General features: G+C 40.3%; 2 protein-coding genes across 4 annotated transcripts in view; both read left to right on the plus strand.

The window, feature by feature from the left end:
* SLC13A5 (solute carrier family 13 member 5) overlaps nt 1-3,744 on the plus strand; it is a 20,609-nt gene extending 16,865 nt beyond the window's left edge. For both annotated transcript variants that reach the window (XM_054847894.1, XM_054847895.1), the window contains exons 12-13: nt 194-331; nt 1,087-3,744. In XM_054847894.1, coding sequence (XP_054703869.1) covers nt 194-331; nt 1,087-1,215 — 267 coding nt within the window. In that variant the 3' untranslated portion in view covers nt 1,216-3,744. The remainder of the gene's footprint in view (nt 1-193; nt 332-1,086) is intronic.
* A 13,769-nt stretch (nt 3,745-17,513) lies between these two features.
* MED31 (mediator complex subunit 31) lies at nt 17,514-25,897 on the plus strand. Of its 2 annotated transcripts, none has more exons than XM_054847905.1 (4): nt 17,514-17,841; nt 23,473-23,550; nt 24,211-24,307; nt 25,052-25,897. In XM_054847905.1, the coding sequence occupies exons 1-4, from the start codon at nt 17,805-17,807 to the stop codon at nt 25,242-25,244; spliced, it is 405 nt and encodes a 134-aa protein (XP_054703880.1). In that variant the 5' UTR covers nt 17,514-17,804; the 3' UTR covers nt 25,245-25,897. The 2 variants fall into 2 exon arrangements, with proteins under 2 accessions (XP_054703880.1, XP_054703881.1); XM_054847906.1 differs by lacking the exon at nt 17,514-17,841 and adding an exon at nt 19,636-19,766.
* Nucleotides 25,898-26,030: the final 133 nt, after the last annotated feature.

The following is a 26,030-nucleotide window of genomic DNA, read 5'->3' on the forward strand; positions in this document are numbered from 1 at the left end:
TTATTGTGGGCCAAGAAATGAGAGCAAAGTTATGTTAAAGCATGTGTGGATTTCAGAATAAAATGCTTGTAAATTACTCTGGTGATATAATACACAGGAAACAAAATGAGCCTTTCTCAATGGTCTGGGAAATGTTCTTTATGCTTTTCATTTGGAACACCTTCAGTGTGATACTCTCTCAATTTCATTGCAGGCTGCATCTGTCAAGATCCATCCTTTGTATGTTATGCTGCCTGGTACTCTCAGTGCTTCCTTTGCCTTCATGCTACCTGTTGCAACGCCACCAAATGCAATAGTGTTTTCCTATGGCCACATCCGTGTTTTGGATATGGTAAGATAGTAATTGCCTAGTCTCTTATCTGAAGCTCTCCATTGCCTTTATTCTTAAATATGGTGAGAGTTTAATTTTCTTAGCGGAGTATTTCCAAAGTACCAGGAAGCTCTTATGGGCTGTAACTACCACCCTGTGACCCTCTCTTATGGGGTGTTAATATTGCAATAAAGATTTGTATCTCTGAAGTAACAATACCTTCCTCACAGGCTGTGGCAGACATACAGCCCAGCCCACCTGAAATTAAAAACTGACAAGTCATAAGCCTCTTAAACACCGAAGGGTTAAAATGCAGTCAGTGCTTTCCAGTCTTCTGGGGCTTTGGCGAGTGTAACTGAAGCCTTATTTCCACTGGAGCTGAAAGCAGAAGGTAACAATCAGTTGCCTTAGGCTCTGGTCCTCTGATGGCAGGCCAGACCACACAGTGCCAGGTTCTGAGCCGAACACCCAAACATTATCGGTTTTCTAACTGGAGACTTGAAGGGGGCAGAAGCTGGTCTTTAACTAATAAGAGCAACTTGTTGTACTTGCCTTAAAGCTCCTAGACTAGTTATATAGCATAGTGTTCAAAGGCTTTGCACAGTGTGTTCCCTGGTGTTTCCACTTAAGCAAGAACATAGTGCAGTGGGTACAATGGCTATTTTTGTGATTTATTTGATGACGTGTCTTTCTTGTATGTGTACAAATAGGCCTTGCTGCAATTTGCTGTGCTGGTGTTTGGTTATTGTTGTTGGTTTGGACTTTTGTCCTCACAGGTTAGGTCTGGAATAGTGATGAACATCATTGGAGTCTTCTGTGTCACACTGGCCATCAACACATGGGGAAGACCTATGTTTGAGCTGGACACATTCCCAACCTGGGCAAACAGCACAACTAACCAGTGAAGGATTCGTGTGTTAAACAAGGAAAGGACCCTTAATACTCCTCCCTATTGCCCGAAGCCCTCTGTAGACTCTCATCACCACCGCAGATCCAGTGTCAGGTGTTTGCTACCTTCCAGGAGTCACACGCCAGTTCAGGCATGAACCAACTCAAATTTATGCCAGTCATGCTGGAGCCAAAAGTGCGGTTTAATTACACAACCTTAAGGATCATGTGTCTTGATCATAAGTATGATCAAATGATCCGTTGTACCTCCAATCAAGGTCGAGATTTAGAATTTATTGAACTTTAAATAAAGAGAGGGCAGGCTGTTGTATGAAATGGTTTGAACTATGTATGTACTTGTAAATCATTAGCATTGAACACTGCACTCAGGCAGAGGCTGAAAATTCATTAACTATTACTTATATCCACAAGTCAGCAGCTGTACAGAGAAATCCCTGTTGTCACTTATCTAGTGAAAGAAGGGGTATGTTATGTTACGTGAGGTTATGTTTTTAGTCGGGCCTCAACCATGTGGTGGAATCCTTCCAAGTCAACATCCAACATGTTTTCCATTGCCTTGTTTTTACTCCCAAATCTCACTGCATTTAGAGACCCTTACTGAGGGTTGAGATAACATAATTTCATGCTGGTCATGGTTCAACTGATGTCTCAGGCAGTGATCTGTTAGGCTGGCTTTGTGTTTCCTTGCACTGTGGCACTGGCAGGGCCAGGAGCCTTTCCCTCTCTCTGACACAGGATGTGGTCTCACATGCCAACCAGTGTTTTGTTAGTGTCAGCCCGGAAACAAACGGTGGCCTATAGGACTTCACACCTATTGTGAATGTTCCTGGATTAGCCCCTGATGTGCCTTACTAATTAATTCTGGAATTTTGGAGTGGAGACAAGGCATGAGAAAGGCTCTAATTGAAGGCCTTGTAAAAATTTAGGGGCCCATATATTAGGGCTTGTGCTGACTGACAGCAATGGGAGTTGTCTTGTGTGCTTTGGAATTCAGGTCAAGTGAGAAAAGTGTTTTGTAGCACCTGTTTATGTAATTTCTGAAGCAGAAGTAGTCTACAGAAAGATTGGTATTGGACTAGGTATATTTTCTCAGTGGTACGTGGATGCTTTTCATTCAGGCCTGGAGATGAAGTTTGAGTGGGAGGTGAGGCAGTGTGTTACAGTGGAGAGATCTGTGGGCATGGCCTGAGTTGTGCTCCCAGACTTGCTGTGCAGCCTCATGCAAGTCAGTTCACCTCTTTTTGCCTCAGTTTCCCCTCCTGAAGAAGATGCCATGATACCTATCTACCTCACAAGGGTGTTGTGAGGACATAAGGGTCAAATTCTGCACCCATGGTGATTCCCCACCTCATGATAAGGGGTGCAAGGTAGAAGTTACAGAATCATAGAATTCTGGCCAGAGAATTTTGGCCAGAAGATCTGGTCTCTAGCATAGTCGTGTGTGTAGGATATTTAATAGTTTTGGTTTTAACATGAATGTTCTTTATAGAACTGGAAAAACATTCACATTTTTGTCTTTAAAAGTGAGGAAAGTATTTATCCACAAAATGAGCAGGTGCTTTTCTGAGCAGAAAACTACTTCAAGAATGATTTGATTTTTGTGCCTTAATCTTCTGTGCTCTGTCAAGGTGCTGGGCACCATAAACTCTCCACTGGCTGTTCCTGGGTGCCTAACAGCACCCAGTCTACCCAGCTGGCTGCATGTGGTTGCAGCCTCATACCACTTCCACGGAATAGTGGAGCATGCAGATAAACACTGTTCCACTTGCATAGTCTATCTAAGAGGCTAGTTCTAGTGCCAGAAGTGGCTTGGTCACAGACATTTGTCTGCACCTAGAGTTTATCACAGTATTTGTTTGAAGAAATTGAGACCAGAACAGTAAAGCACCTTCTGTGCTTTGGCAGTCACCAGTTAATGCTGATTTACATCTGTAAATGCACTTGACAGAGGGACTTTTTCTGCCTTCTGATGTACTTCACAGTATGACAACGTTTCACCGCTGCCAGGTGCTTCATGGTGCTTGTTCTTCACTATTGCAAGTAACATACAGTGGAGTTTGCACGGGTGGGTAGCACTGAGCTTGCCTGTGTCACTTCATGCAGATCAAAACTCCTCTAAAACTGATTTCAGCTTAAAAGCCGTAGGACAGACACTTCCCTCTCCCATTTGCAGAAAGGAATGTTCTGAAAGTTTCTTGAAGGGGAGAAGGTGCCCTCATCTCAAGTAGGGAAGAGCTTCCCTCTGTTGCTGTGCAAGCAGAAAACAAATGTTATTTTCATCAGTGGTCACCCAGGGTGATTTTTTGGCAGGAGTGCCAGGGCAGGGGGAACGTACTTATGGGGTAACAAAGAATGCTGGGTTTAATATAACTGTGGTGTATCTGATGTGTCACCTCTGTGTCCTGTTAATAGTAAATGTTTCTTTCTGAGACACTTTTATGACATCCTGTGATTGATTTGTATTTAATTTAAATGGGTGAGTTGCAGAATTAGAGCCTGGCAAATAAAACATTACTAGAACTGTCTGCTCTCTGGCATGGATTGTTTCCTGTGTAACACAGTGGGCCACTTGTTTCTACATTAGCTTCCACTGTGGCATGGTATTGCTCCAGTAAGATCTGGGAGGGTACACGCCACGGAGAATCAGTGCAAAGCAGAGATTTGGGTACCACTCTGTGTCCCTTCAGACTTGCATGTCAGTGGTTCCTCGTCTTTCCTCAGCTAAGTGATAACGCAAGTTTCCATCTTTGAAAATGCTCAGGTGGGACCAAATCAGGTGGCATACCCTACAAGCTGTCTCATTCATTTCAGAGTAAAAGATTAGAAGAATCTAAGAAATACAACTAGTTTTTAAGAACCAATCTTGTACAAACTCTCCAGTATAACAGGCACAAACAGGCTTTTCAGCATCAAGCGTGCGTGTCGTCCTGTTCCAGTGCCCTAAGTAAATATATGTGTTACTTACAATGGGTGATGGAAGCACAATTGCTTTGTTACTAGAGCTAGGCTACATCCCCTTCCAGCGCTGCAGGTTAACTATTGTGATGGATACTTGTCTTGCATGGCATTTATTTTTCTTCTCATCAAAGGGTTTTTTGTTGTAGGTGCAAAAGTTGTGATGGTCCTAAGGCAGTGGCATAAAGGAATGCCTTTGTCCCCCACTTCAAAACATGCAGCACCAGAGCCAACAGAGAACATGGGAGGATCTTCAGTGTGGACTTTGTCAGGACAGGTCACTCAGCCACACTGAACTAGCAAACAGTTGCTGTTTAATCATATGTGGGTAGAGTGTGATTCCTAGTGGTTAATGGGTTGTCAGCTGTCCAGCTGGCAGAACAGCAGGCAGTGCTGCCCACAGGGAGCTAAATTAATGCTTTCCTATTTTCTGATCACTTACAATAGAATGTCCTTGACCTTTCCTTTCTTCTCTCAGAATACCAAGTTGCTAATACTGTTTCTGCAAATGCTGAATGTCTCAAACCTGCAGAATCATATGGGCTGCTGTTACACAGGGGTTGTTCCTGCTGGTTCATATATCTATGCAGACTTACTCCTACAAAGTACTGGCTGTTTGGGAATGGTTACATACGTGTGAATGAGTTCCTGAATGACCAAACTACAGGAAAACATACAAAGAGAGGACAAAGGTATTTCCTGCCTGCGTGTTGGACATCTGTGGAATGAAGAAAAACTTTTTGGCATTCTCTATATGGTCTAGAAGTCACCAAGCTGGAAAAAGCACCCAGACAGAAACAGACTCAAGCTTAATGTGGATGCAAAAGTCATCCCCTTTTCTCTTAAGTACGAGTATGTTCTTTGGCCTACTGTGGAGATATGTCTGAGCCCTAAGCTTGAAGTAGGGCTCTGTTACACAGGTCATCTCCTTGGCTGGTGTCATCTGCTGAATTCAGAGTAGCGGGTGGTTCATTTCAGCTGAGTTCTGATCTCACTTGACCTTGGTCTTTGTTTTATTCAGACTCTGTTTTCCAGCTCAGGTGTGTCACTACTTGAAAGAGCAATAACCTGGCTGTAGCAAAAAAAAAGTTTGCTGACAATGTGTTGGAATTGCACAGTTGGTGAAAATCAGCCCAGAAAAAAAAAATAGATGACTGAATCAGTCCTAGCCAAAATCCAGCAATGATTCCTTAACACAAAAGCACGCTTTCCTTTTTCGTAATGACATATCCTATACATTTCTACATACTTCACATCTTGTTTTTCCTTAATGTCTGTGCTAAATATGGAAAGAAGTGGTTAGTCGTGAATCCTGAACACTTGCATCAAGTGACAGAGTTTTCACAATTTTTTCCCAGTGTGGGTGAGTAAACGTGACTTTAGCACACTGCTCAGTCTGGTTGTGTCACGGTGAGGTCTCCAATACTTCTGTACATTGCAGCAAAATCCCAGCGGCCCGTTACTGGACACTTGCTAGGCTTGGCATTTGTCTGCATGGTTTAATGGCAGGATGCTGGTCTTTCTCCGTCCAGAAGAACCATGCCAGTGGCAGGTCTTCTGCATCAGACCAGACCTTCACTTTTGTGTATCCTTGCTGGCCCCTTTGTGAAGAGTCTGTGATATAAAGAGCCCCCCGCCATGCACTACAGGCTGCATCTGCTTTGCAAGACATGACTGAAGATGTTCCTGTCCTTGAGCAGAGCACTTGGACTTCCCTGGGCCTGATGATCTTGCACAGTTGTCAGCGCCACAGAAGTATTTGCAGAATACCACAACGTGATTGTGTCAATTGCTACAGGTGAATATTAATGACAAAACCAGCACAATGAATAATAATGTTGCTCGCCAAAGCCTAAAAATCGTTTCTTAGGAAACCTAGTCTCATAACATAGTTTCATGTAAATAACAATAGTAGAAAAGGGCAGAAATTTGTCAAAAATTGGTATTGTAGAGGAGGGGGCTAGTTTTACTGTTTTATTCATTACTAAGATTCATTCTTTATTAAGATTTTTATTCTAACATTTCCTGTACCAGTCTGGTGCTGTCCAGTTAGAGTTATTAGGAATATATTTTATACCTCCTCTGGTCTTACTTTATATTCTACCAAGATTTTTCACCTGCAAAACTGGCAGGAGGCTTTTTCATGCACATTTGCCTGGACAGCCATTAAAATCCAGCTTCTGCTATCAACAGAACACTCAAGGAAGAAAACTGAAAGGTCCTAGAAGGCTGATGAGCATTTTTTGAAGACTTACATCTAGATAGTGGTTACCTAAAGATTGCTTAAAGATTTTCTGGACTCAGCATTTTACACCACTGCCTTGTAGCTAATAAATGACGACATGAAATGACCCTTTATTGAACTCTGGTGATACAGTTCATGGGTTTCTTTTTGTTTGTTTGTGCCCATAACGGTTTTGTTTTAATGGGCAATCATCTCTTCTATTTTTCAGACTGCGGTCTATTGAAATCCTCATGTCTAGGAGCTCTTCAGTAGGGTTGCACTGACAATCACTGTGGGCTACTAAGGCCAACTGCTTTTCTAGTGCCAGCAAGATCTGTGTGTGCTAGGCTTTGCTTATACATTTATATGTATATATTATATACATATTATACACATACATATAAAGTGGGAGGAAGTTGTTCTGAGTGTTTTCTGTGAGTCTAGATTGCTTAAGTGTATAAACTAGTCTGGGAAACTGTGTGAAAAGACTTTTGAAAGTATAGATATTAAAGGGAGACAGCGTGAGCATAAAGCCAGAATCTGAAAACTGGTTTATTAAGGCTTTTTTTGGACTCTACTCGAACTTGCTTAACTTTTCTGTTCCAGTCTGAAATGTTGTATTTCATGCTTATCAACCTGTAAAACGAGTTAGAAATATGTCCTGCTAATTCATGCATGAAGACAAAGATTAAATGGTTTGCCTAACTAATGAACAAGCTATGTTGCTAAAGTCTGTGAGTTCAATCAAATTGTATGAAATTTGCTGTGATTCTTGAAGTTCTACCTCTTTGAGTCATGTAGGAATCCCGACTTTTCTTGGAAGCAGTAAGTAAGCCTAAAGCTGTGACAGCATGGTAGGAAAGTCTTTGAATATCAACTCTAAAGCCTCAAAAACCAGAAGATAAGTAATAGGAACTCACTGTTTTGGTTTTGAATTACTTAGTTTTAAATGCAGACTTGCAATTTTGAGGTCTTGGCTTGTGATTTTGTGCAGCAATTTGCAGTGCAAAGCAATACCGAGTCCCGGCTGATAGAATCTGGCATTTCTTGTCTTATGTCTATTGTTCCCTCCTTTCCCCCTTCTTAAATCCCTATGTCATTTCTTGTACTTGCACATGAATATAAACCTAAAAAGTAAACTCTATTTATCAACAGACAGTTCCTTTACCTTTTTGTAGTAGATTTCTCTCAAATGCTTTGTTATTTAATCTCTGATTTAGCATTCCAGTGTAGCAACTGTGAACTTGATAATGCTGAAAATAATACACTTATTTATCCTGTGCTTTTGCACGGCTAGTTAATACCTGTAGCTTTTCATGGTGAAGGAGAACCTGCTTCTTCCAGAGGGAAATTCTAAGGGATTTCTGTGTCCGATACGGAATAGAGGTAAGGACAGCTCTCACCATGCGGAGGCACAGGGTAAAGGGCAGGCATACCATGCTGCTCTGAGGTGATTAGGGATTGCTTAATAAGAACGTTTGGTAGCTCTAAAGATAGAGCTGACTATAGTGAAACTATTTTTTGCCCATTTAGGTTTTTCTGGAGCAGTAAGTCAATAGTTGCCCATTCATTATGGTGTAAATGTGGACTGTAGATTCTGATCATAAGAAAGAGACTGTTTCTTCTGTAAGAAAAAAGGTGTTATCCTTCCCCTGTTTACTTCAGTACTTTATTTACCCACGTGAAGTTACTCGCTAGCCTTATTTGGCACACTGCTCTTCAATGAGTTTTCATAAACTGTTCCAGGTCAGAATGTGAACCTCATGGCAGTGTTCATAAAACATCATTTTTATAGACAAACCATATTCTTGAAAGAACTGAATGTTCCAGACACTAAAACTAGTTTGCTGTAGTTTCATTTGTGAACAATAACATGGGTTGGGTCTTAGCAAATATTTTAGCAAGCCAGTTGAAGATCAAATTTTCCACCAGAAACAAAGTTAACAAAATCTTTCAATTAAAGAATGATTATTTCTGGAGCAAGTATCTATTTTACGTCAATATTTTGTCTTGGCTATACAGTCAAAACCCAGAAACCCAGGTGTTGGGTTATTTTGGTGCGTGTCACTAAGAACAGTTATCTTCAATTGCGGAAAAGAGAATTTCCTCTGAAAAAGAGGGGTAGGGACAGGAGATGGGGGCTGGGTGGAACACAGGACACTTTATCTCCTCTTTGAATAACAAAAGCTGAGGAAAAACCAACCTAAACTTTCCTGGGAGCGTCCTCCACACACACACACACTTGTCTTAGGATGCCTCATTTCAGGGCTCACCTTTGACTGTTTTCATTTGTATTTGTCTACAGATCTAAGTCAGCTCAATACAGAGCAAATCTGAATATGTCACCCTAGAATACTGAAAATACACAAGTTAAAATAACCTCTCTGGGGCCTCATACTGGGGAGCAACTTCAGCCCTGTTTGAAGGGCAGTCAAATAAATAAATCTTGAATTTTTTGGCAGGTGATCTTGGCCCAACTCTTTGGGTTTTTTTATTTATTTTGAGGTCACTTAAATTGATGATGACCTACATTCAGGGAGTCAATTAGGTGCAGGGGTCCTTCATTAAACACCTCACAGGTTTCTGCTAATTTATACATCTCACTGCAGCAGCCATCCTACCTATGTGGAGTTCCACTCCACTCCACTCGAATTGATCCATCAGTAGGTTGGGGTCTGCACAATAAATTAAGGTCAGGGAGAAGGTCAGGGTTCTCTACCTCCTGAGGAACATTTAAGGAATGGAAATTACAAAGGGTAAGTGTTGGGGTTTTTTTTCTGCTGTAGATTGATGTCCCATACCAGCAGAAGTCAAAAGATCAGAAAAAGACCCCAATAAATACTGGGAGGCATGAATGCCTATACTTATTAATGCTATGAGAGTTCCAGGTTCATATGCTTTGTGAAGCATTTATAAAGCCTGTTTAGCAGGGTCACTCTGTAAATAAAAGACTGCACACTATGAAAACCTTTAGCAGCGAGTGCTGGAGCTCTTGCAGTAAAGCTCCACCAGAAAGGGCCTGTAATAATGGAATATGGAAACCTCTGAAGAGATTAACCAAAGATGTATATGATGTCTGGACAGCTGTGATAATACTTCCTACTGCAATTTGTGCACTCAGAAGGTGGCAGCAAGTAATTTTAGGAATAAAGACTGTTTTGACTATTCTTCCAGAACTGGGAATAGATTCTAGGAATACTGCTGTTCAAAGTGTGTGCAGGACCCACATTCTTCTCATTTCTTGTCACTTCTGAATGCTCCTTGACGTGGTTTAACCCCAGCTAACAGCTAAGCCCCACACAGCCACTTGCTTACTCCCCCTTGGTGGGATGGGGGAGAGAATTGGAAGAGTAAAAGTGAGAAAACAAGTGAGTTGAGATAAAGACAGTTTAATAGATAAAGCAAAAGCCACACATGCAAGCAAAGCAAAACAAGGAGTAATATTAGATCATCTGAGCACAATCAGCTGATTCTTTGAGTATTTTTAAGGTTTTTCCAGTCTCCCATGTCTTTGAGCTGAAGGACCAGGAATGTAGACAAGGGTCTCTTAGAGTCTGGCTTTGACTTTGGCAAAAGCTAAAATATCTATAATTTGATGTATCAGATTCACTGAACTGGAATTTTGTGGCAAATCAGCACTTCTGACTTCATCTCTAGATGAGCACATTCCACAGCTAGTTTTTGAGGTCTCTACCAGTACACAATCAAGGAATTTTCTCATGGTGAAGTTACCTGGACCTTCTCTCAGCACAGGCTGTGATCATATGGTGATGGTCTCTTGACAGAGAGGAGTTCAGAGACTGCAATGACAAGGCAGCATCCACTCCATGGTCAGAATTACAGACCACTGTGGTCCCTACAGCAGACCAGTTGAAACACAGCTTTTGCAGTTACGCTGCCAGTGTATGTGGCCCAATATTTCCAGAACCTACTGGCTTATTCCTGTCCAGTTTCCTGGATGGGGAGAGTCTTGTGTAATATGTATCTGATGAGAAGAAAGGGACCTGGTTATGCCCTAACAATGGAAAAAGTTACAGAGAAACTCAAAAAGAGAATTTTGATTATGCAGAAATCATCACTAGACATTTTGCTTATAGGAAATCTGCTTCTTAAGTGCTAGTGCTCCCAGAATGACACTTCAAATAAAATTATTGCCATTTACTGTTTAAACTACTAGCCTTCAGAGAAGATGCATAGATGACACTGATGCAAAGCACCTAGGAGAACTGCTGTGACAACACTAGATGGCTAGGGAGACATTCATAGAATCATAGAATGGTTTGGGTTGGGAGGGACCTCAAAGATCATCTAGTTCCAACCCCCCTGCCATGGGCAGGGACACCCTCCACCAGCCCAGGTTGCCCAAAGCCCCATCCAGCCTGGCCTTGAACACTGCCAGGGAGGGGACATCCACAACTTCTCTGGGCAACCTGTGCCAGTGCCTCACCAGCCTCACAGTAAAGAATTTCTTCCTAACATCTAATCTAAATCTACGCTCTTTTAGTTTGTAGCTCCTAGTAAAGTAGGAGCTATGATACAGCACACTGAGGTATCTTAGATGGGAGTGTTTACCCTTGTGCAGGGATAAGGACAAGAATGAAAAGTAAGCAATGCCCTGCAAGATTGCCAAGGTACTCAGCTGGGTGTAAAGTCAAGATGTAAGTCTCCAGTGAAATGAACAGTGCTCCATGAATAGGTGTCTAACATCCATCACAGGGTGTTCGTTATGGAGATCATTACTACTTAGGGTCAAATAGTGCTTATGCTAACAGCCTCTTTTCTTTTTTCTGTCTTGCTAGCTTTACTGCTGGCATTGCATCAACAAAGCATCTTCTAGTAATAATGTGGTAATTGCTCACCTGCATAGAGACTGAAGAAAGCAGCACTGAACAGATTCAGCCAAATGACGAAAAGGGGGACTCTAGGTCCCAGCTGAGGACTTATTCAACATGCACCTCTTTTCCCTTTCCTTTTTTAAAATTACCTCAGCCTCCTGGTGAAAAAGGATGAAGCTGACCGAATAATATTATATAGGTTGAGAATTTATTGGGCTGGATTTTCTTTCCAACACCACCGGATCTTCATGTCTGCTAGAGCACTGAAACCAGGGGAGATAATCTTCTTTTCACCTAGCATATGTGGATCTTTCTGTTTGGAAAGATCTTGGTGAAGGAAAAGTGTATCAGGTGATCATCCCATCATGCTCATCTTGCTCTAAAATTTTCAGCTTTTCCCTCTTGGATTTCCAAAGTAAATCTTGTAGTTGGGGTGATGATTGACCCAAAGCCCAGTGAAAGAAATGGAAAGTATTGTATTGTTCTTAATATACTCACAAGAAAGCAAAAATAACCTAGGATCAGATCTTGAGACTTCCCCCCCCCTTTTTCTTTTTGCAATGGTTAAACTCAAGGACTGCAAGATCAGGCACCTCAGAAATTATAATTAGAGTGAGAGTTATAGTTTCGCATTTTCCTTAGTTGTAGTGTTCTATATAAAACTGTACATAAAAAAATAGTTGGGAGTTTTTTTTGTTTGTTGGGGTTTTTTTGGTTTTTGTTTGGGGGTGGTTGTTTTGTAACACATAAAGTGGCCTAGGAAAAGGAATAGATTGAAAAACAATAGGCTGTTTTCACGGAGCTAGGAAAAACAGCTAACGAACAGAGATATTAATTGTAAGATATGAGCAAGGAACTAAGAGAGCGTCAAGAAACCACCCCAGAGAAACTGTGTTTTTATGGAAATTAATCTCAAAATACTTTAATTAAAATTTTAACTCTGCAATACAGAAAAAAATAAAATTGAATGGAATGCAAGTAACATGTCGAGGTGTGCTTTATGCTGTTGTGTAATTATTCATAAGCTCTAAGGTTACTTCATGTTACTTAAGTTTACGTGTTAGACATCAGTCAAATGTAGTCTGCTGTAGGCCTGGCGTGCAAAGGTTATAGGCCTTGTCTACAGGAGGTATATTTAGATTTGCTCCCTAAGCAATTCAGCACTTCTGTTTGCCTGAATGCTGTATAATCTTGACTATAAGCACGGAAAGGTTGGCTAGCATGCAGCTAAAGAGAGGGTTTATATTGTTGCCAAATATTGATGTAGGCATCTGTGAAACTGTAACTATTTGTGCACCACCTTTGCAATGACCAAGAATTAAAGTTATTTTCATCATGAGTGGGTGAGGTTGTGGGTGAGTGAACAGAATATTTAGAGTTTTACTTGCCAGCAAGAAGGAATCTCACTGATCATACTTTCATTATTGGAGATCATGCATTTCCAGCTCTCTTTTCTTTATCTATAAAAGTAACTGCAGTGCTATTTCTAGTATAGTTAGATGTTCTTGTGCAAGAATAGGAGAATGTGATTTCCCCCCCCCCCCATTTTCTTAAGTAAGTCAGGCAGTTGAGATGGTGATACAAAAACTAGAAATAAATGGTTTGGGTTTTCCATTTAGCCCAAATGATTTAATTAATATTACTCATTTATTACCAGAATTTTAATTCCTGGGATTTCATAGCTTCAATCCTTAGCTGACACAAACTAGCAGGTTTGTATAAACTTCAGCTGCTCATCCAGTTTATACCCGGGGAAAGTCAGTCTTGAGTCTGAATCAGTATCGTACATCGGTATGTATTTTCATGCTCTGTTATCGCTGGCATTAAAGCGCACCTGCAAGCCCAACATTTTGAAGTCTGGCTCTGATTTGCCCAGGCCCCAGGTAAGTCTAACTCTCCTTCAGATCTGAAATTGCAGCTCAGGTCCGTTCAGCATTTTAGAGATCAGTTGAATGCTCTTGCTTGTCTACCATCAGCGTGCTTTCTCTAGACCATTATGCCAGCCTCCCCTTTCAAGACTTCCAGAAAGACCTGAGGTTTTGACCTCATTCACTACATAAGAACTCAGTCTCTGAGCTGTCAGAGAAGCTCTGTGCAATAGCCCACTACTCATTTCTGTTGTTCATGTTTGGAAATAGAAAAAAACAAAACAAACTAAACAAAAACCCATGCAGGATTAACATTTGTGCCAGTTAAAAAATCTACAACCCCCCCCCCCACCTGCTAGTCTGGTATAGACAAATCCAAACAAACTAAACCTAGATATCCAAAACTTACACTTACGCACACTACCTCTGTGTGTGGCTCATCTGGCTCTTGAGCTTTTAGGCTATATTGGAGGAAAAGGTCGCATTCTCAAGCTTCTGTTCTCAGCTGTAGTGCCAGGAAACTTCCCTATTTTTTTTAAATAAAAAAATACATTTTCATGTAAGGAATATGTTGCCATGCCTGTTGGCAGAGCTGTTGGTCTATTCTTCTGATTATTAAGAAAAATGCCCTCACCTGTAGTCTATGTGAGCATACCTATTAGTTTCAGCACCAAATCAATTATTTGTTTCTTACTTGTTGAACACAGTCAAAACGTATTATAAAATAAAGGGGATATATTTTTCACTAATTCCAAATTTATGCCAATTATTTCCTTAGTTTCATACATAATTCTGCCTTGTGTTTTCCCTACACCCTTTTGCTCAGTGCCACAGTAGAAGAGCCTAAAAATGAAATGGCATACAAACTGGATCAAACTACATCATTATTGGAGTATTATTTGGGAAATTAAATAACTGTAATGGTAATCCAAAATATAATAGAAAATAAGTGAAATTATTCATATTTGCAACTATTATAAAATAGAGAACATTCGGTTTATTGTTCTGCAAGCTTGTCTATGGATCTTAGACTTGGGAAGTTTTACACCTTCATTACTGGGGAATGAGTTTGTTTCTGGCCTGTTTGGCATTCAACAGGATAACAGTTCCTTCAGATGAGACCCCATCTGGCTTGCTGCAGAATTCTTTCCCTAGAGCACCTTAAAAAGGCTTCAAATGGCAAGCAATACCTTTGTGAAAATGTTCCTTCTAGACCATTGTTCTCAGGTTCAATTCAATGCATATTGCTCCTGGCAAATGGCTGACCTCAAATTCATCTGCCTTCCAGATGTCTTAAGAATAGAAGACTAATGTATTTTTAACCATCTTATTAAAGAAAAACATAAAATACGTTCTGTCACTAGACATTTAATCTTGAATTTTTCTTTGCTTTCTAATGGTTGTCTGAAGCTAGAGGAGTACCATAGTCACATAAACACACATTCCAGCATCTGCAATAAGCCACAGTCTTTTAAGTCTTTTTTACACCATTTCACCAAATTTACAGCTCCATTGAATGGTGTTTAACAGTCTTCAGATGAAGATTGTTCTACCACGACTGTCATAGACTGGCTTTTGAAATGCACGTTACCTGCCAGTTTCTTGACCTCAAAAAATAGAACTCAGTGAACAGTCAAGCCTTTAATTAAATATGTTCTGACAATTGTTTCAGTCACTGATAACTATGATCTTGTTTCTATTGAATTACAATTATAACATTGGAGTAAAAAAATTGCAGACTTTGTACTGGCTTGTTATAAATATAACATAATGCATACTCTGTTCTCTGTTATTTAACCATATTTGAAGAAGGATACTCTCCAGTCTGCAGAATTCTGTCTTGCATTCTATGGGTAAAATCCGTTAAGATGTCATTATCCATGTCAATACAAGTTTGCACCCTATTCTAAAACAGATGGGTAAATGTATGAACAAAAGGGGATGTCTTGGGTTCCAAGCATTGGGTATAAAATACTTACTGTTCCACTTGATCAGTTTTCAATCATGAAGCCTTGCTGGATCTTCTTTTGTTTCTGATGCAAATGCACTATACTATGGTGTCATAGATAAACCCTTTGTAACATCTCACTTCCTCAGTGTCCACCTCCAAGCTCTAACAGCACTTCAGACAGGACTTGATTTTCTCCTGTGCCTAATGGAGTCTTGGTGCCTCCATGTCCCAGAAGGGGCTCCATGTAATGGCTGTGTTGCTATGTCAGTTCGAATGATGTTATATTATACTTGTCATCATAAACCATTCCATTTTCTAAAAAGCACTATTGCCAGTGCAGTACTAATCAACATGTCTAAAAATGCCAGAACCTAGCCTTTAGCTTCTAATATTCTCTGAAATTCACGAGTGTAAAATTTAAGCTTAAATAAGTGGAAGGCATATACAGCTAAAAATTATATTTTTGTCAGTTACAAGTATCCAGTGTGGAAAACACTACAGGCGACTGGGATAGACAACTTTAATTAAAAGATAATGGTGTCCACCCTTAAGGGCCTCAGAAGTAACTCTGAATTAAGTCATAGACATGAACATGTGAGATCTTTATCTACATGACACATTTTGTTATCAATTTGAAATGGAGTCTCCGAGTCCTCCAAAGAATCAAGTGCCTTTATAATATCTCAAATATTAAAGGAGAGACTTTTTTTTTTTTTTTTGGCAAGATGGAGGATACTTCATTTAATATTAAAAAAAGTCCAAAGTTCTGTGTGGCAGTTGGAAAAAGGGGTTGGAATCCAGACATTGAGATCAAACGATGATGATAGAAACATTATGTTATTTCGTGGACCCAGAAATACCTTACGGTATCCCAGTGTCTGTGGTTTTCCTAAATATAGCATTTACAAAGACATTCACAAATTTAATTTTATTGTCACTTAGCTACTATCTGTAATTACTACTGCAGCCATGTGTCATTTTTTGAATGTAGTTTTCAACTTTCAACAGTTTAATTTGCTTAAGGTAGAAAACGTTATATCTCATCTATTTCTGTTTGTTAGATAATATATCTGTGTTTTATATAAAAATCCACTGCAATTTTAGCATACTCTGTCAAAATGTCTCAGAAAAAAATAAGGTTCCAGAAACAGGTTTTAGACAGACAACAGCAGCAATGGCAGCCTAGTCCCAATAAAAGGGGAAACTGAAGCAGCAATGTTGTTCTGGTTTCACAAAAATATGGAAACTTCCTGGCTCACAGTCATACATGTTGACACTTATACCCTGAAAATTTGACTCAGCTGATATTTAAAAGCAGAAAAAAAAAAATCCAATTTTTCCTAGAGAATGTTCTTAGTTATTATACTATGATCCTGACTTTCAATTTTGTTCCTAGTTTTGATGGCCAAGAATTGAGATGTTTGACTTAACTCTGGCAAACCTACACGGTAATTTATTCCTGTGACCAATTCTTTTTTAGGATTCTCTCCTCTGAAGTCAGTCTTGGGAGAGAAATCACATTCCAGAATAGCAATGTAGACACATGGGATCTGTTTGATCTCTGCTTTTAGCCCAAAGTCTGTGTTTACTGGGGAGTGACTTGTTATGTTTTGATATAGTAATGGTAGTATTCCACAACCACTAAAACCTTGTCTAAAAGAAGCAACCCTATTTTATTAAGAAAAACTATGCATAAATCCTTTTTAGATGGTTTTTGTAACCCAATTCCCATGGGAAAAAGAAAAAAAAATCATACTGCATAGGAAAAGATAGCATTATAGAAAATTGCTAACTAAGATGCTGAAAATAGTTCAACAAATGAAAATAGCAAATCACTTAAAAGAAAAAAAAAGGGGAAAAACCCAGTCAGGTTTCAGGTAAGTCTGTATACAGTGTACTGTTGCGCAAGTGCCTAATATTACAATTGTCATAGCAGTGAATCTAAGCTAGCTTGACAGTGCTAAACCATGGGGGCTTTTAACCAAGTTCTGAAAATTTAGCATATAACACCAGGCAGAACTGCAAATTCTGGAACAAATTTACAACCTCACAAGCTGGGCTCCTCTCCAGAGTGCTGATGCAACAGTTCAGTTCTGCTCTCCACTCTTGGAGCATTTGTTTATTTACTGGTTTCACTCTGATACAATTTTTTTAATGAATGAAGAATTAAGTGCAGAGGTTGACTGAAACCTACTTGGCTCATTGTAAAGTTGCTATGAAAAACAAAACAAAGTCCAAGCTCACATCGCTGTCCAAGATGCAGAAAGAAAAAAAAAAAATCAAAACATAGTTTAGTATTTTAGGGTTGAGTCTCTCCTTTCCATTTCCTTCTGCTCTGGAAGTGATCAATGATAGCTTGCCGAGTCCAAAGTTAAAATGAATGTTCTGCAAATACAAATACGAGATCATCCTCTTTTTTCCTTCCCAGCTCAAGCACTTATCTATCTGGGGAAAAAAAACATGACTACGACATTGACTCCAAAGCTACCTTCTAACGGAATTGGAACTTAATTGCCTGTATAGTCAAAGTTCCTTTACATGACAGAACAAATCATTACTCCAACATTAATTTTCTTCAAAAGGTTGTTTACTCACATTGTACATCATTAAATGTGTGGTGTTAGAGCATGAACAGTTCAAATCTGGAACATGAGGTCTTCCTGAGAAACCTGGAGGATTGAAGACTCACTAATGGCAGCAATGATAAAAACATAAGTGCAAAGATCCATGGCAAAAATAAGCACTTAAAGCCATGTCACTGCCTCCCAGAAGAGCAACAACAGTGTCAGGTAAGTAGAATGAAAAATTCTAGCCTTGAGATATTCACTGAGTTTAAGGCAGACTGCTCTCTAGGCAAAGACTCTGTCTAGAGACAACCCCTCCTACAGTTCCACTGAGAGGGGGCTCTAACATGAGCTCAGCTAGAATTTTAGACTTTATAAAACCTCCACAGAAAGAAGCCACAGAAAAAGAGATTTTGTAAGTTCTGCTGTTCATGGATTAATTGGCTTATTTTAATTTCTGTTGGCACACCCTAGCTCTAATAAAGTGATTTTAAAAATCACTTTTATTGAACTCTCACTTAAAATATTTTGTATAGTTAACCTCTTAATATAGATCATAAAGAGATCAAAATGTCAAATAATCTTTCTGCTTGATTTTTAAGTACAGAACACTTGTTTTATATCATCAGCCCTAATTGCTTACTGAAATGAGTTCTTAAGGCTTTTCTTCCTGCCAACTTTGCAATGTGTTGGTCCAAACTGATTACATTTGGAAATGACTTCTGCACTCATTTTATAACAAGTCCATAATGTCTGGGAGATCTGTTACGTTTAATCTATCGATCTCCAGAAATTCTGTTGCTATTGCTTTTGGGCAGTACAGAACTGAAATGCACTCTTAAAATGTCCTCCTTACTCATCTACCAGAGGATAGGTCACATGGCTGGTTTATAATATCTGGATAACATTGACAAAATGCTAACCTTTCCAGCCATATTACTGTTAGAAGGAATATTCTTTTTTCAGTTAGGAAATTAGCCTATAAAATGTAGTTGTAAGGATTTTATCTTTATGCCTATACTGGATCTTCTTGGAACTAGCATTGGACATGTGACTTTTTTTTTATTCCCAGATGGTGAAAGCTTGCAGATTTTCTGAGACTGCTACATAAAGGTGATAGGAAAGTTTTCAGAGGTTCACTCATTTTGCTTGCAAAGTTTTCAGAGTGAAGTGATTGATGCAAAACTGACCTTTGGTCATTTATAAATACACTGGAGTTTGTACATTGATTTCTGAGTACTTTGATTTTTCACTTCTGCCACTTTAAAGTTTGAAGTGAGCTGCGGCAAACCACAGGACAGCAGAACAACTTGAAAAGGGAGGAATTTTTCCAGTACTATATTCAGGCTGGGTTTTTATTCTGATATTGAAATTTCTGAATATTCTTTCCAACTACAGATATTATATACTGTGCTACTTTAAAACCAACAGGAGGTATTCCTTTATCTACAGCGGTAAATAGGTGATGCCTGTCATACTCAAAATCTGAATTCCTGTGTCTATGTGTTTTACGTATCTTATCTACGTGTTTCTGTGTAATATTGTTACAGGAAAGTACTCCCTCCGAGCAGTGTGCATTTCCCTCATGAAACTGATGGAACTAATTTTTTGGAAACTGAAAATTTAAAACAAGTGGCATTTGTCCAAGGGATGTTATAGCAGTATCTAAAAACTAATGCAGAATGAGAAACCCTGTCATCATACGTTTGAGAATGATGAAGGAAAATTGTCATGAGAACTCCCCTTACCATAGGAAACCTGCCCAGGAGAAGGCAGTACCGGCTCGATCGTTCCTGCTCTGCCCACTCTCCGCCGATGGAGTACGGGGGCTCTCGAGTCCACTCCCGGGTGGCCTTCACGGCTCCCCCAAGGCTGCCACAACCCGCCCGCCTCAGGCCCGAGGCCCGAGAGCCGTCGCGCTGCCCGCCGCCCCGCCTCCCCGCCGGCCCCGGGCGCACACCCCGCCCCACGGGCGGTGACGCCGAGCGAGGAGCCGCGGCCCTGCCCGTTGCCCGGCAACCGGCGCCACCGCCTTCCCGGCGTGCCTCAGTGCTATTTTCCTCCGAGCTTCCGTCCGCCGGCAGCGGTTGTTTTGTCGCCATTTTGTGCCTAGGCGAGTCGCGCAGCTTGGCGGGCCGCCATGGAGACAGGTGAGGGGTGGCGGTTGCCGCTGCCGCTCCCGGGTGCTCGGAGTGTTGAGTGCGGCGGGACCGCGCGGCGAGGGGCGGGAAGGCCGAGCGCTTGCGGCCCGGGGAGAGGGCCACCTGCGGTCGTGCCCACGGAAGCCGGGGCCGGCGTGGCGCGGCCCTGGCGGGCGGCAGATGTTGGGCGGGCTCTGAGCTCGCTTGCGCGGAGAAGGGAGCTTGGGGCAAGCTTCTGCTGCCCCGTACGCCCGCGGGCCTTCCCGTTTCTGTCCTGGTCAGGCTGGGTCCCGCACCCCGTTTGCTCCGTTGCCGCCGTCCGTGGCGCTCCTGAAAGTACTCGCGGTCCTCATCCTCCCTGAGGCCCTCCCGGGAGGGCGTCAGAGGGTGCATCCGTGGTTGCAGAGCTAAATCCTGCTTTCCCAAAATTCTTAAATAGTTTTTGCCACGGATGACACCCCAACCTAATTTTTAACGTTTGCCCTTGATTCAGGAATCAGAGCTGCAAATCTGGGAGCACAAGGCCTTCAGACAACCCCAGTCTGACCTTCATCTTTATTCCTGTGGAAAGCGTTGGTTTTCCCAGCTCTCCATGAGCCGTGGGTTAGTTGCTATGACTGGAAAGCTTTTTAGGAAAAGAAAGGTGTGTTTAGATGCAGCCTTTTCAGAAGCATGTATATCCTGGTGTTAAGGTCTGGCGATGGCCACAGCTGGGAACTGAAAGTTGGCTTCAGTCCTGCTAACGAGTGGTCTCTAGTGGTAACAGCAGACCTCTGAGAATTGAGAGCCTGTCTTCCATCAGTAAGGGTTTGATGTGTGTTCGTGATCATTGACTTACGCGTTCTCCTTACCGTTACCTGTGTTCTCAACTTGCATTGTACTGCTCTTGTATTCTCTGTTCAAGTTTCTTATTTTTTTTAAGGATGTAGCCATTTCTCTGTAATATGGAAATACTCTGAGGTATGAGTTGGAGTCGCTAAGGAATTAGAGACTTGTCACTAAAATATAATGGCAAATAGAATTTATCAAATTACTATCACCTAATTTTTATGTCATAAGTTTTATGTCATGGTTTAACCCAGCCAGCAGTTAAAACAACCACACAGCTGTTTGCTTTCCACCAGAGTGGGATGGGGGAAGAGAATCGAAAAGAAAAAGGTAACACTCATGGGTTGAGATAAAGACAGTTTAATAGGACAGAAAAGGAAGAGAATAATGATAAAAGAATATAGAAAACAAGTGATGAACACACATTGCTCACCACCCAGAGCCTGGTGCTCAGCTTGTTCCTCAGCTTCCGTGCCTCCCAGCAAACCCCCAGTTATATGAGGAGTATGAAGTCATATGGTATGGAATATCCCATTGGCCAGTTTGGGTCCTGGCCGTGTCCCCTCCCGGCTTCTTGGGTGCCCCCCGCCTTCTTGTTGGCAGGGCAGTATGAGAAGCTGAAAAGTCCTTGACTGCGTGGCAACAACTAAAAACATCAGTGTCTTATCAACATTATTCTTATCCTAAATCCAAAACACAGCACTATACCAGCTGTTAGGAAGAAAATTATCTCTATCCCTGCCAAAACCAGGACAAAGTATTACATAAATAATTATTCCCACTTAAAGTATTTTATTTGGTCTTGGTTGATGCTACAAAAATTTAAACAAGGCAGTATGGGCTATTTTAAACATTAAAAAATGACTGTTCAGTAGTTTTAAAAAAATAATTTTAAATATAGAATCATCACTTACATGGATTTTTTTTTTTCCTGTCAGGATCCCCTAGAGTTTGTGTTGTCAATGAAATATTTAATAGTTTTAAAAATAAATACAAATATAGGTGATATGGTAAAAATAGGTGAGGGAAAAATCTGTAATAACCAACCTAGATTGAATAACATTGTTCACACCAGTTGCGAAGAGAGACGTTTTTCTAGAATATAGTGACACTGAAAAAAAAACAACCCTGAAGATACTGTGATGGAGTGATTCTAAAAAATAAGAAAGTCAGTTGATTCTTTATTCCTGTCTTTTGGTATGGTAGTCCCCAGCTCATATAGTCATGGGCAGAAATTAAGTGAATTTCTTATGACTACTGCTGAACAGGCAAAAGCTGCCAGTATCTAGCTTTGATTTGGTATTGGGTTCAAGTAAGTAGGCTGTTCTTTCACATTTCACCTTTCAAGAAGGGACTGGTTGGCAGAATTTCAGAATAGTTTGTGTTCAAAGGAACCTTTGGAGATCATCTAGTCAAACCCCCTGCTAAAAGCAGGGTCACCTAGACTGGATTGCTCAGGACCTTGTCTAGTCAGGTCTTCTTCCAAGGATGGAGATTGCACAGCCTCTGTGGGCAACGTGTTCCTATGATCAATCACCTTCACAGTTTAAAAGAAAAGGGGGGGGGGGTGGTGGTGTGTGTGCCAAAAAAAAAAAAGGCAGCGTCCCCTCCCCCTAAAAACCCAAAGCAAACAAACTCCCCCCAAACCCCAACCATATGTTTAAAAGGAATTTCCCGTATTTCAGTTTGTGCCCATTGCCTTTTGTCTGGGCACCACTGAGAAGAGTTTGATTCTGTCTTCATTCCCTCACATCACATATTTATACACATTGATAAGATCATCCTCAAGTCTTTTGTTCTCAAAGCTGAACAGTCCCAGCTCACTCAGCCTCTCTTTGTATGTCAGAAGCTCCAGTCCCTTAATTATCTTTGCATCCCTTTGCTGGACTTGCTCCTGTATATCCATGTCTTTCCTGTCCTTGGGAGCCCGTAATTAGATGCAGCACAGCAGATGAGGTCCCTCCAGTGCTGAGCAGAGGGGAAGTATCACCTCCCTTGACCTGCTGGAAATGCTTTTCCTAACGCAGCCCAGGATGCTGTTGATCTTCTTTGCTGCTACGGCTCATTGCAGGTCGTACTCAACTTGTTCACCAGGACTCCAGCTCCTTTTCTGCAAAGCTGCTTTTCAGAAGGTTGGCCCCCAGCCTGATCTGTTACACAGGGTTATTCCTCCCCAGGTGCAGGGCTTTGCATTTCACTTTGTTGAACTTCCTGAGATTCATGTTGGCCCATTCCTCCAGCCTCAAGGTCCCTCTGAATGGTTGCACAACCCTCCCGTGTTTTCAGCCACTCCTCCCAGTTTTATGTAATCTACAAGCCTGCTGCATGTGCAGTCTGTCGCATCGTCTAGGTTATTAAAAAAGATGCCAAACAGCACTGGATCCCATTATCAACCCCAATGTTATACCACTAGTGACTGATGTACGTTGTACTGTGGTAACATTGCAGTATTCTTCTAGTGTACTATATCAAGAGATCTTTCTGAGGGGAGAAAAAAAAAGCTGCCTTGAACTACTTTTAACAATAGCTACAAGGAGAATTTCAGTGGGTTGTTTGCAATTCCCTATTCTTACCTTAATTTTCCCTGCAGAAATATGCCAGGCTTGCTGCTCTTCCCTTTTCCTTCACTCTACAGTGTCAGTGGGCATTCCTCTTCTTTGCACTTGCTTGGCTGTAAAAAAACCAAACCCAGTGTGTTTATTAATGCAGGCCCAACACTGATTCATGTAATGAAGGCTTTGCTAAATGAATCCATTATTCATTATGGAAAGTTACTGCTTTTTCTCCTGTTTAAACATGGTATCTCTATTTGTATGACTCAAACTGAGAAAACTACTTTCAAATTTATTGTGTGGGTCCAATTGTTACTGTTTTTCTCATGTATCAGATGATACAGGAAATCGACTTCGGTTCCAGCTGGAGTTAGAGTTTGTTCAATGTCTGGCAAATCCGAATTACCTCAACTGTGAGTACTTAAAAGTAAATATCAGGATCCTGAGGAATTAATATAGTTTATTAATGTTTATTATTACTGGTAATGTTAAACAGGGAGAGGGCTAAACAAAGAAAAGGGAATGGGTCTTTTACAGCATAAAGGTAGTCTGTAAATAATTTATCTAGATTTCTAATAGGTGGGGTTTTTTAAATGTAAAATGTTTTATTTGTTGAAATAAAAAAATGCATCTGGTGGAGAAAAAAATAAGAAGTTCAAGTCTGTACTTAAAAAGTAAAGTCAAGTTAACAGTATTCCTTTATCTGCAAACAGAATTTTGCTAATGTTAATAATAGTTTCAGGTACTATACTGAATTCTCTTGAATTCCCTGCCAATTTTGATGCTACTGTCAAAATTTCCTGTTTCAAAAAGCTGTTTTCTTCCTTGCTGTTGTATGAAAGATACATACTGTAAGGGAGATGAGACTAGTTTACTGTGCCTAGTATGGTAACATAAAACATCTTTTTTCCCTGTGGGGGTTTTTTTTTTCATTTTGAATTACCAAAAATTTGATTGTAATCATAAAGTTTTGACTAAAGTGCCTCGTTGTATAGTTTTGTGAATACATATTCAAGTTTGGCAGATTTTTTTCACACATCCTTAACTGACAATTCCTTGTCATTTTCTTTCAGTTCTTGCGCAAAGAGGCTACTTCAAAGACAAAGCTTTTGTAAATTACCTTAAATACTTACTTTATTGGAAAGAACCTGAATATGCAAAATACCTGAAGTAAGTGTTACAATCACTTAGGTTTCTGCATTTTAATGATGTTATGTTTACCTTATGTACTGTACAGCAGCATGTTGGGATTTGATTTCTGCCTGTAACCTTACCTTTGTCCTCCCCACTGTGTTTATATGCAACATAAATTTTCCTGTTTCCAACAGTCCAGATGTAGCAAGAATAGACAAAATTTTAAAACTTGTCTTTTCATGAGTCATGCATGGAATCTTCCTTTTGCAACCTGTATCTGCACTTCACCAATTACTTAAAATAAAACTATTGAACATTATGGTGCAAAACTACTTCAGTTAGGCCCAGTAAGTACATTTTAAGAGTGATTTTGCATTGTTGATGCTTACACAAAACAAAGAGTGATTTTGCGGGTTTTTTTGAGTGTGGAAAGTCCTTCAAATTTTGGGAGAACAGTTCTTGGTTATATTCTTTAAATGAGCTCTGGAAACAGATAGCGTAGTTGTTAGGTATTTGTTTTAGTAAAATCTAGCCATTAGAAAAGCTACTCTTAAGCATGTATATCCATGTATAAACTGTTACAGGACTCCTTGTTTCCTAGCCTAATACTGATGTTATTAAGTTACAGCATGTGCAATATGTACAGTCTTAAATAGTTTGATACTTGAGTAAAGCACATACACGATAAAACTAAAATAATGAACTGCAAAATTATCAGAGACTCCAGTTTTAGTGTACCTTGTAAAAAGTTGTATTAAAGTATGTTTGTTTTTAATTCAGGTATCCTCAATGTTTGCATATGTTAGAGCTGCTCCAGTATGAACATTTCCGCAAAGAACTAGTAAATGCTCAGTGTGCTAAATTTATTGATGAGCAACAAATTCTTCACTGGCAGCACTATTCACGGAAAAGAATGCGCCTCCAGCAAGCACTTGCAGAGCAGCAGCAACAGAACAACACCTCTGTAAAATGAAAAACACTTGGAAGAGTGATGATAAGGTGTACTTTCTGTCAGTTGAAGTATTTACAAGAGAGAAATGAACCCTTTTGTACATTGGGCTCTATGTGTGTGTACATTTAATTTTTGATTTATCAAGTGACTGGGGTTTTTTTTTCTTTCATCAACTTTTTTAAAGATAGAAGACTGATAAACACCTACTTCTGCCATTTATTTTTTAGCATGGACAATTTTGTAAGAGCATTACTTACTGTAGTTATTGATTCCTCTTGATTTTGAAAACAAAGCATAGATTTGAGGGCACTGGTATTTCTGTATCTAACACAAAGTGTAGCTCAGAAGCCTGTTCATTGGAGGCATTCTTTCTGGAGAATAATGATATGTCTCAAAGCGTGGCTAAGAACTCCCACAGGTACTACTTTTTACAACTGCAGGATGAGCAAAGTTGAAGTGATTATATTGTACAGAATCTAAATTGTGGATTTTTGCCTTGAAACTGAGCTGAGCTATTACTTGTCATTTCTGTTTACCTGGTAATTATTGCTGAGGGCCTTAGAGAGTTTTCCTTACAGCATGATTTAAAGATAGAAATCAAAGTGTGACAAGACAAGGACTGCAGGAGTGGAGCAGAGATAAGTAATAATAAACTTTGCAGATACTAAACAGAAGGAAATAGGCTGTAGCTGTATCTGTTCCATTAAAGTCAGCTTACTTTAATCTTGGTTTTCTGCCAGTAAACTAATAGTCGCTGCTCTTAGGCTTCTCTACAGTATGTGTAGTGAAAACAGTTTGTGTTACAAA

This window comes from Grus americana, chromosome 19 (genome assembly GCF_028858705.1).
Source record: "Grus americana isolate bGruAme1 chromosome 19, bGruAme1.mat, whole genome shotgun sequence".
NCBI lineage: Eukaryota > Metazoa > Chordata > Aves > Gruiformes > Gruidae > Grus > Grus americana.

Coding starts and splice junctions, on each gene's coding strand:
- MED31 (XM_054847905.1), top strand. CDS start 17,805: ATGTCACTGCCTCCCAGAAGAGCAACAACAGTGTCAG. Junction 17,842..23,472: donor AAGAGCAACAACAGTGTCAG/GTAAGTAGAATG, acceptor CTCATGTATCAG/ATGATACAGGAAATCGACTT. Junction 24,308..25,051: donor GAATATGCAAAATACCTGAA/GTAAGTGTTACA, acceptor TTTTTAATTCAG/GTATCCTCAATGTTTGCATA.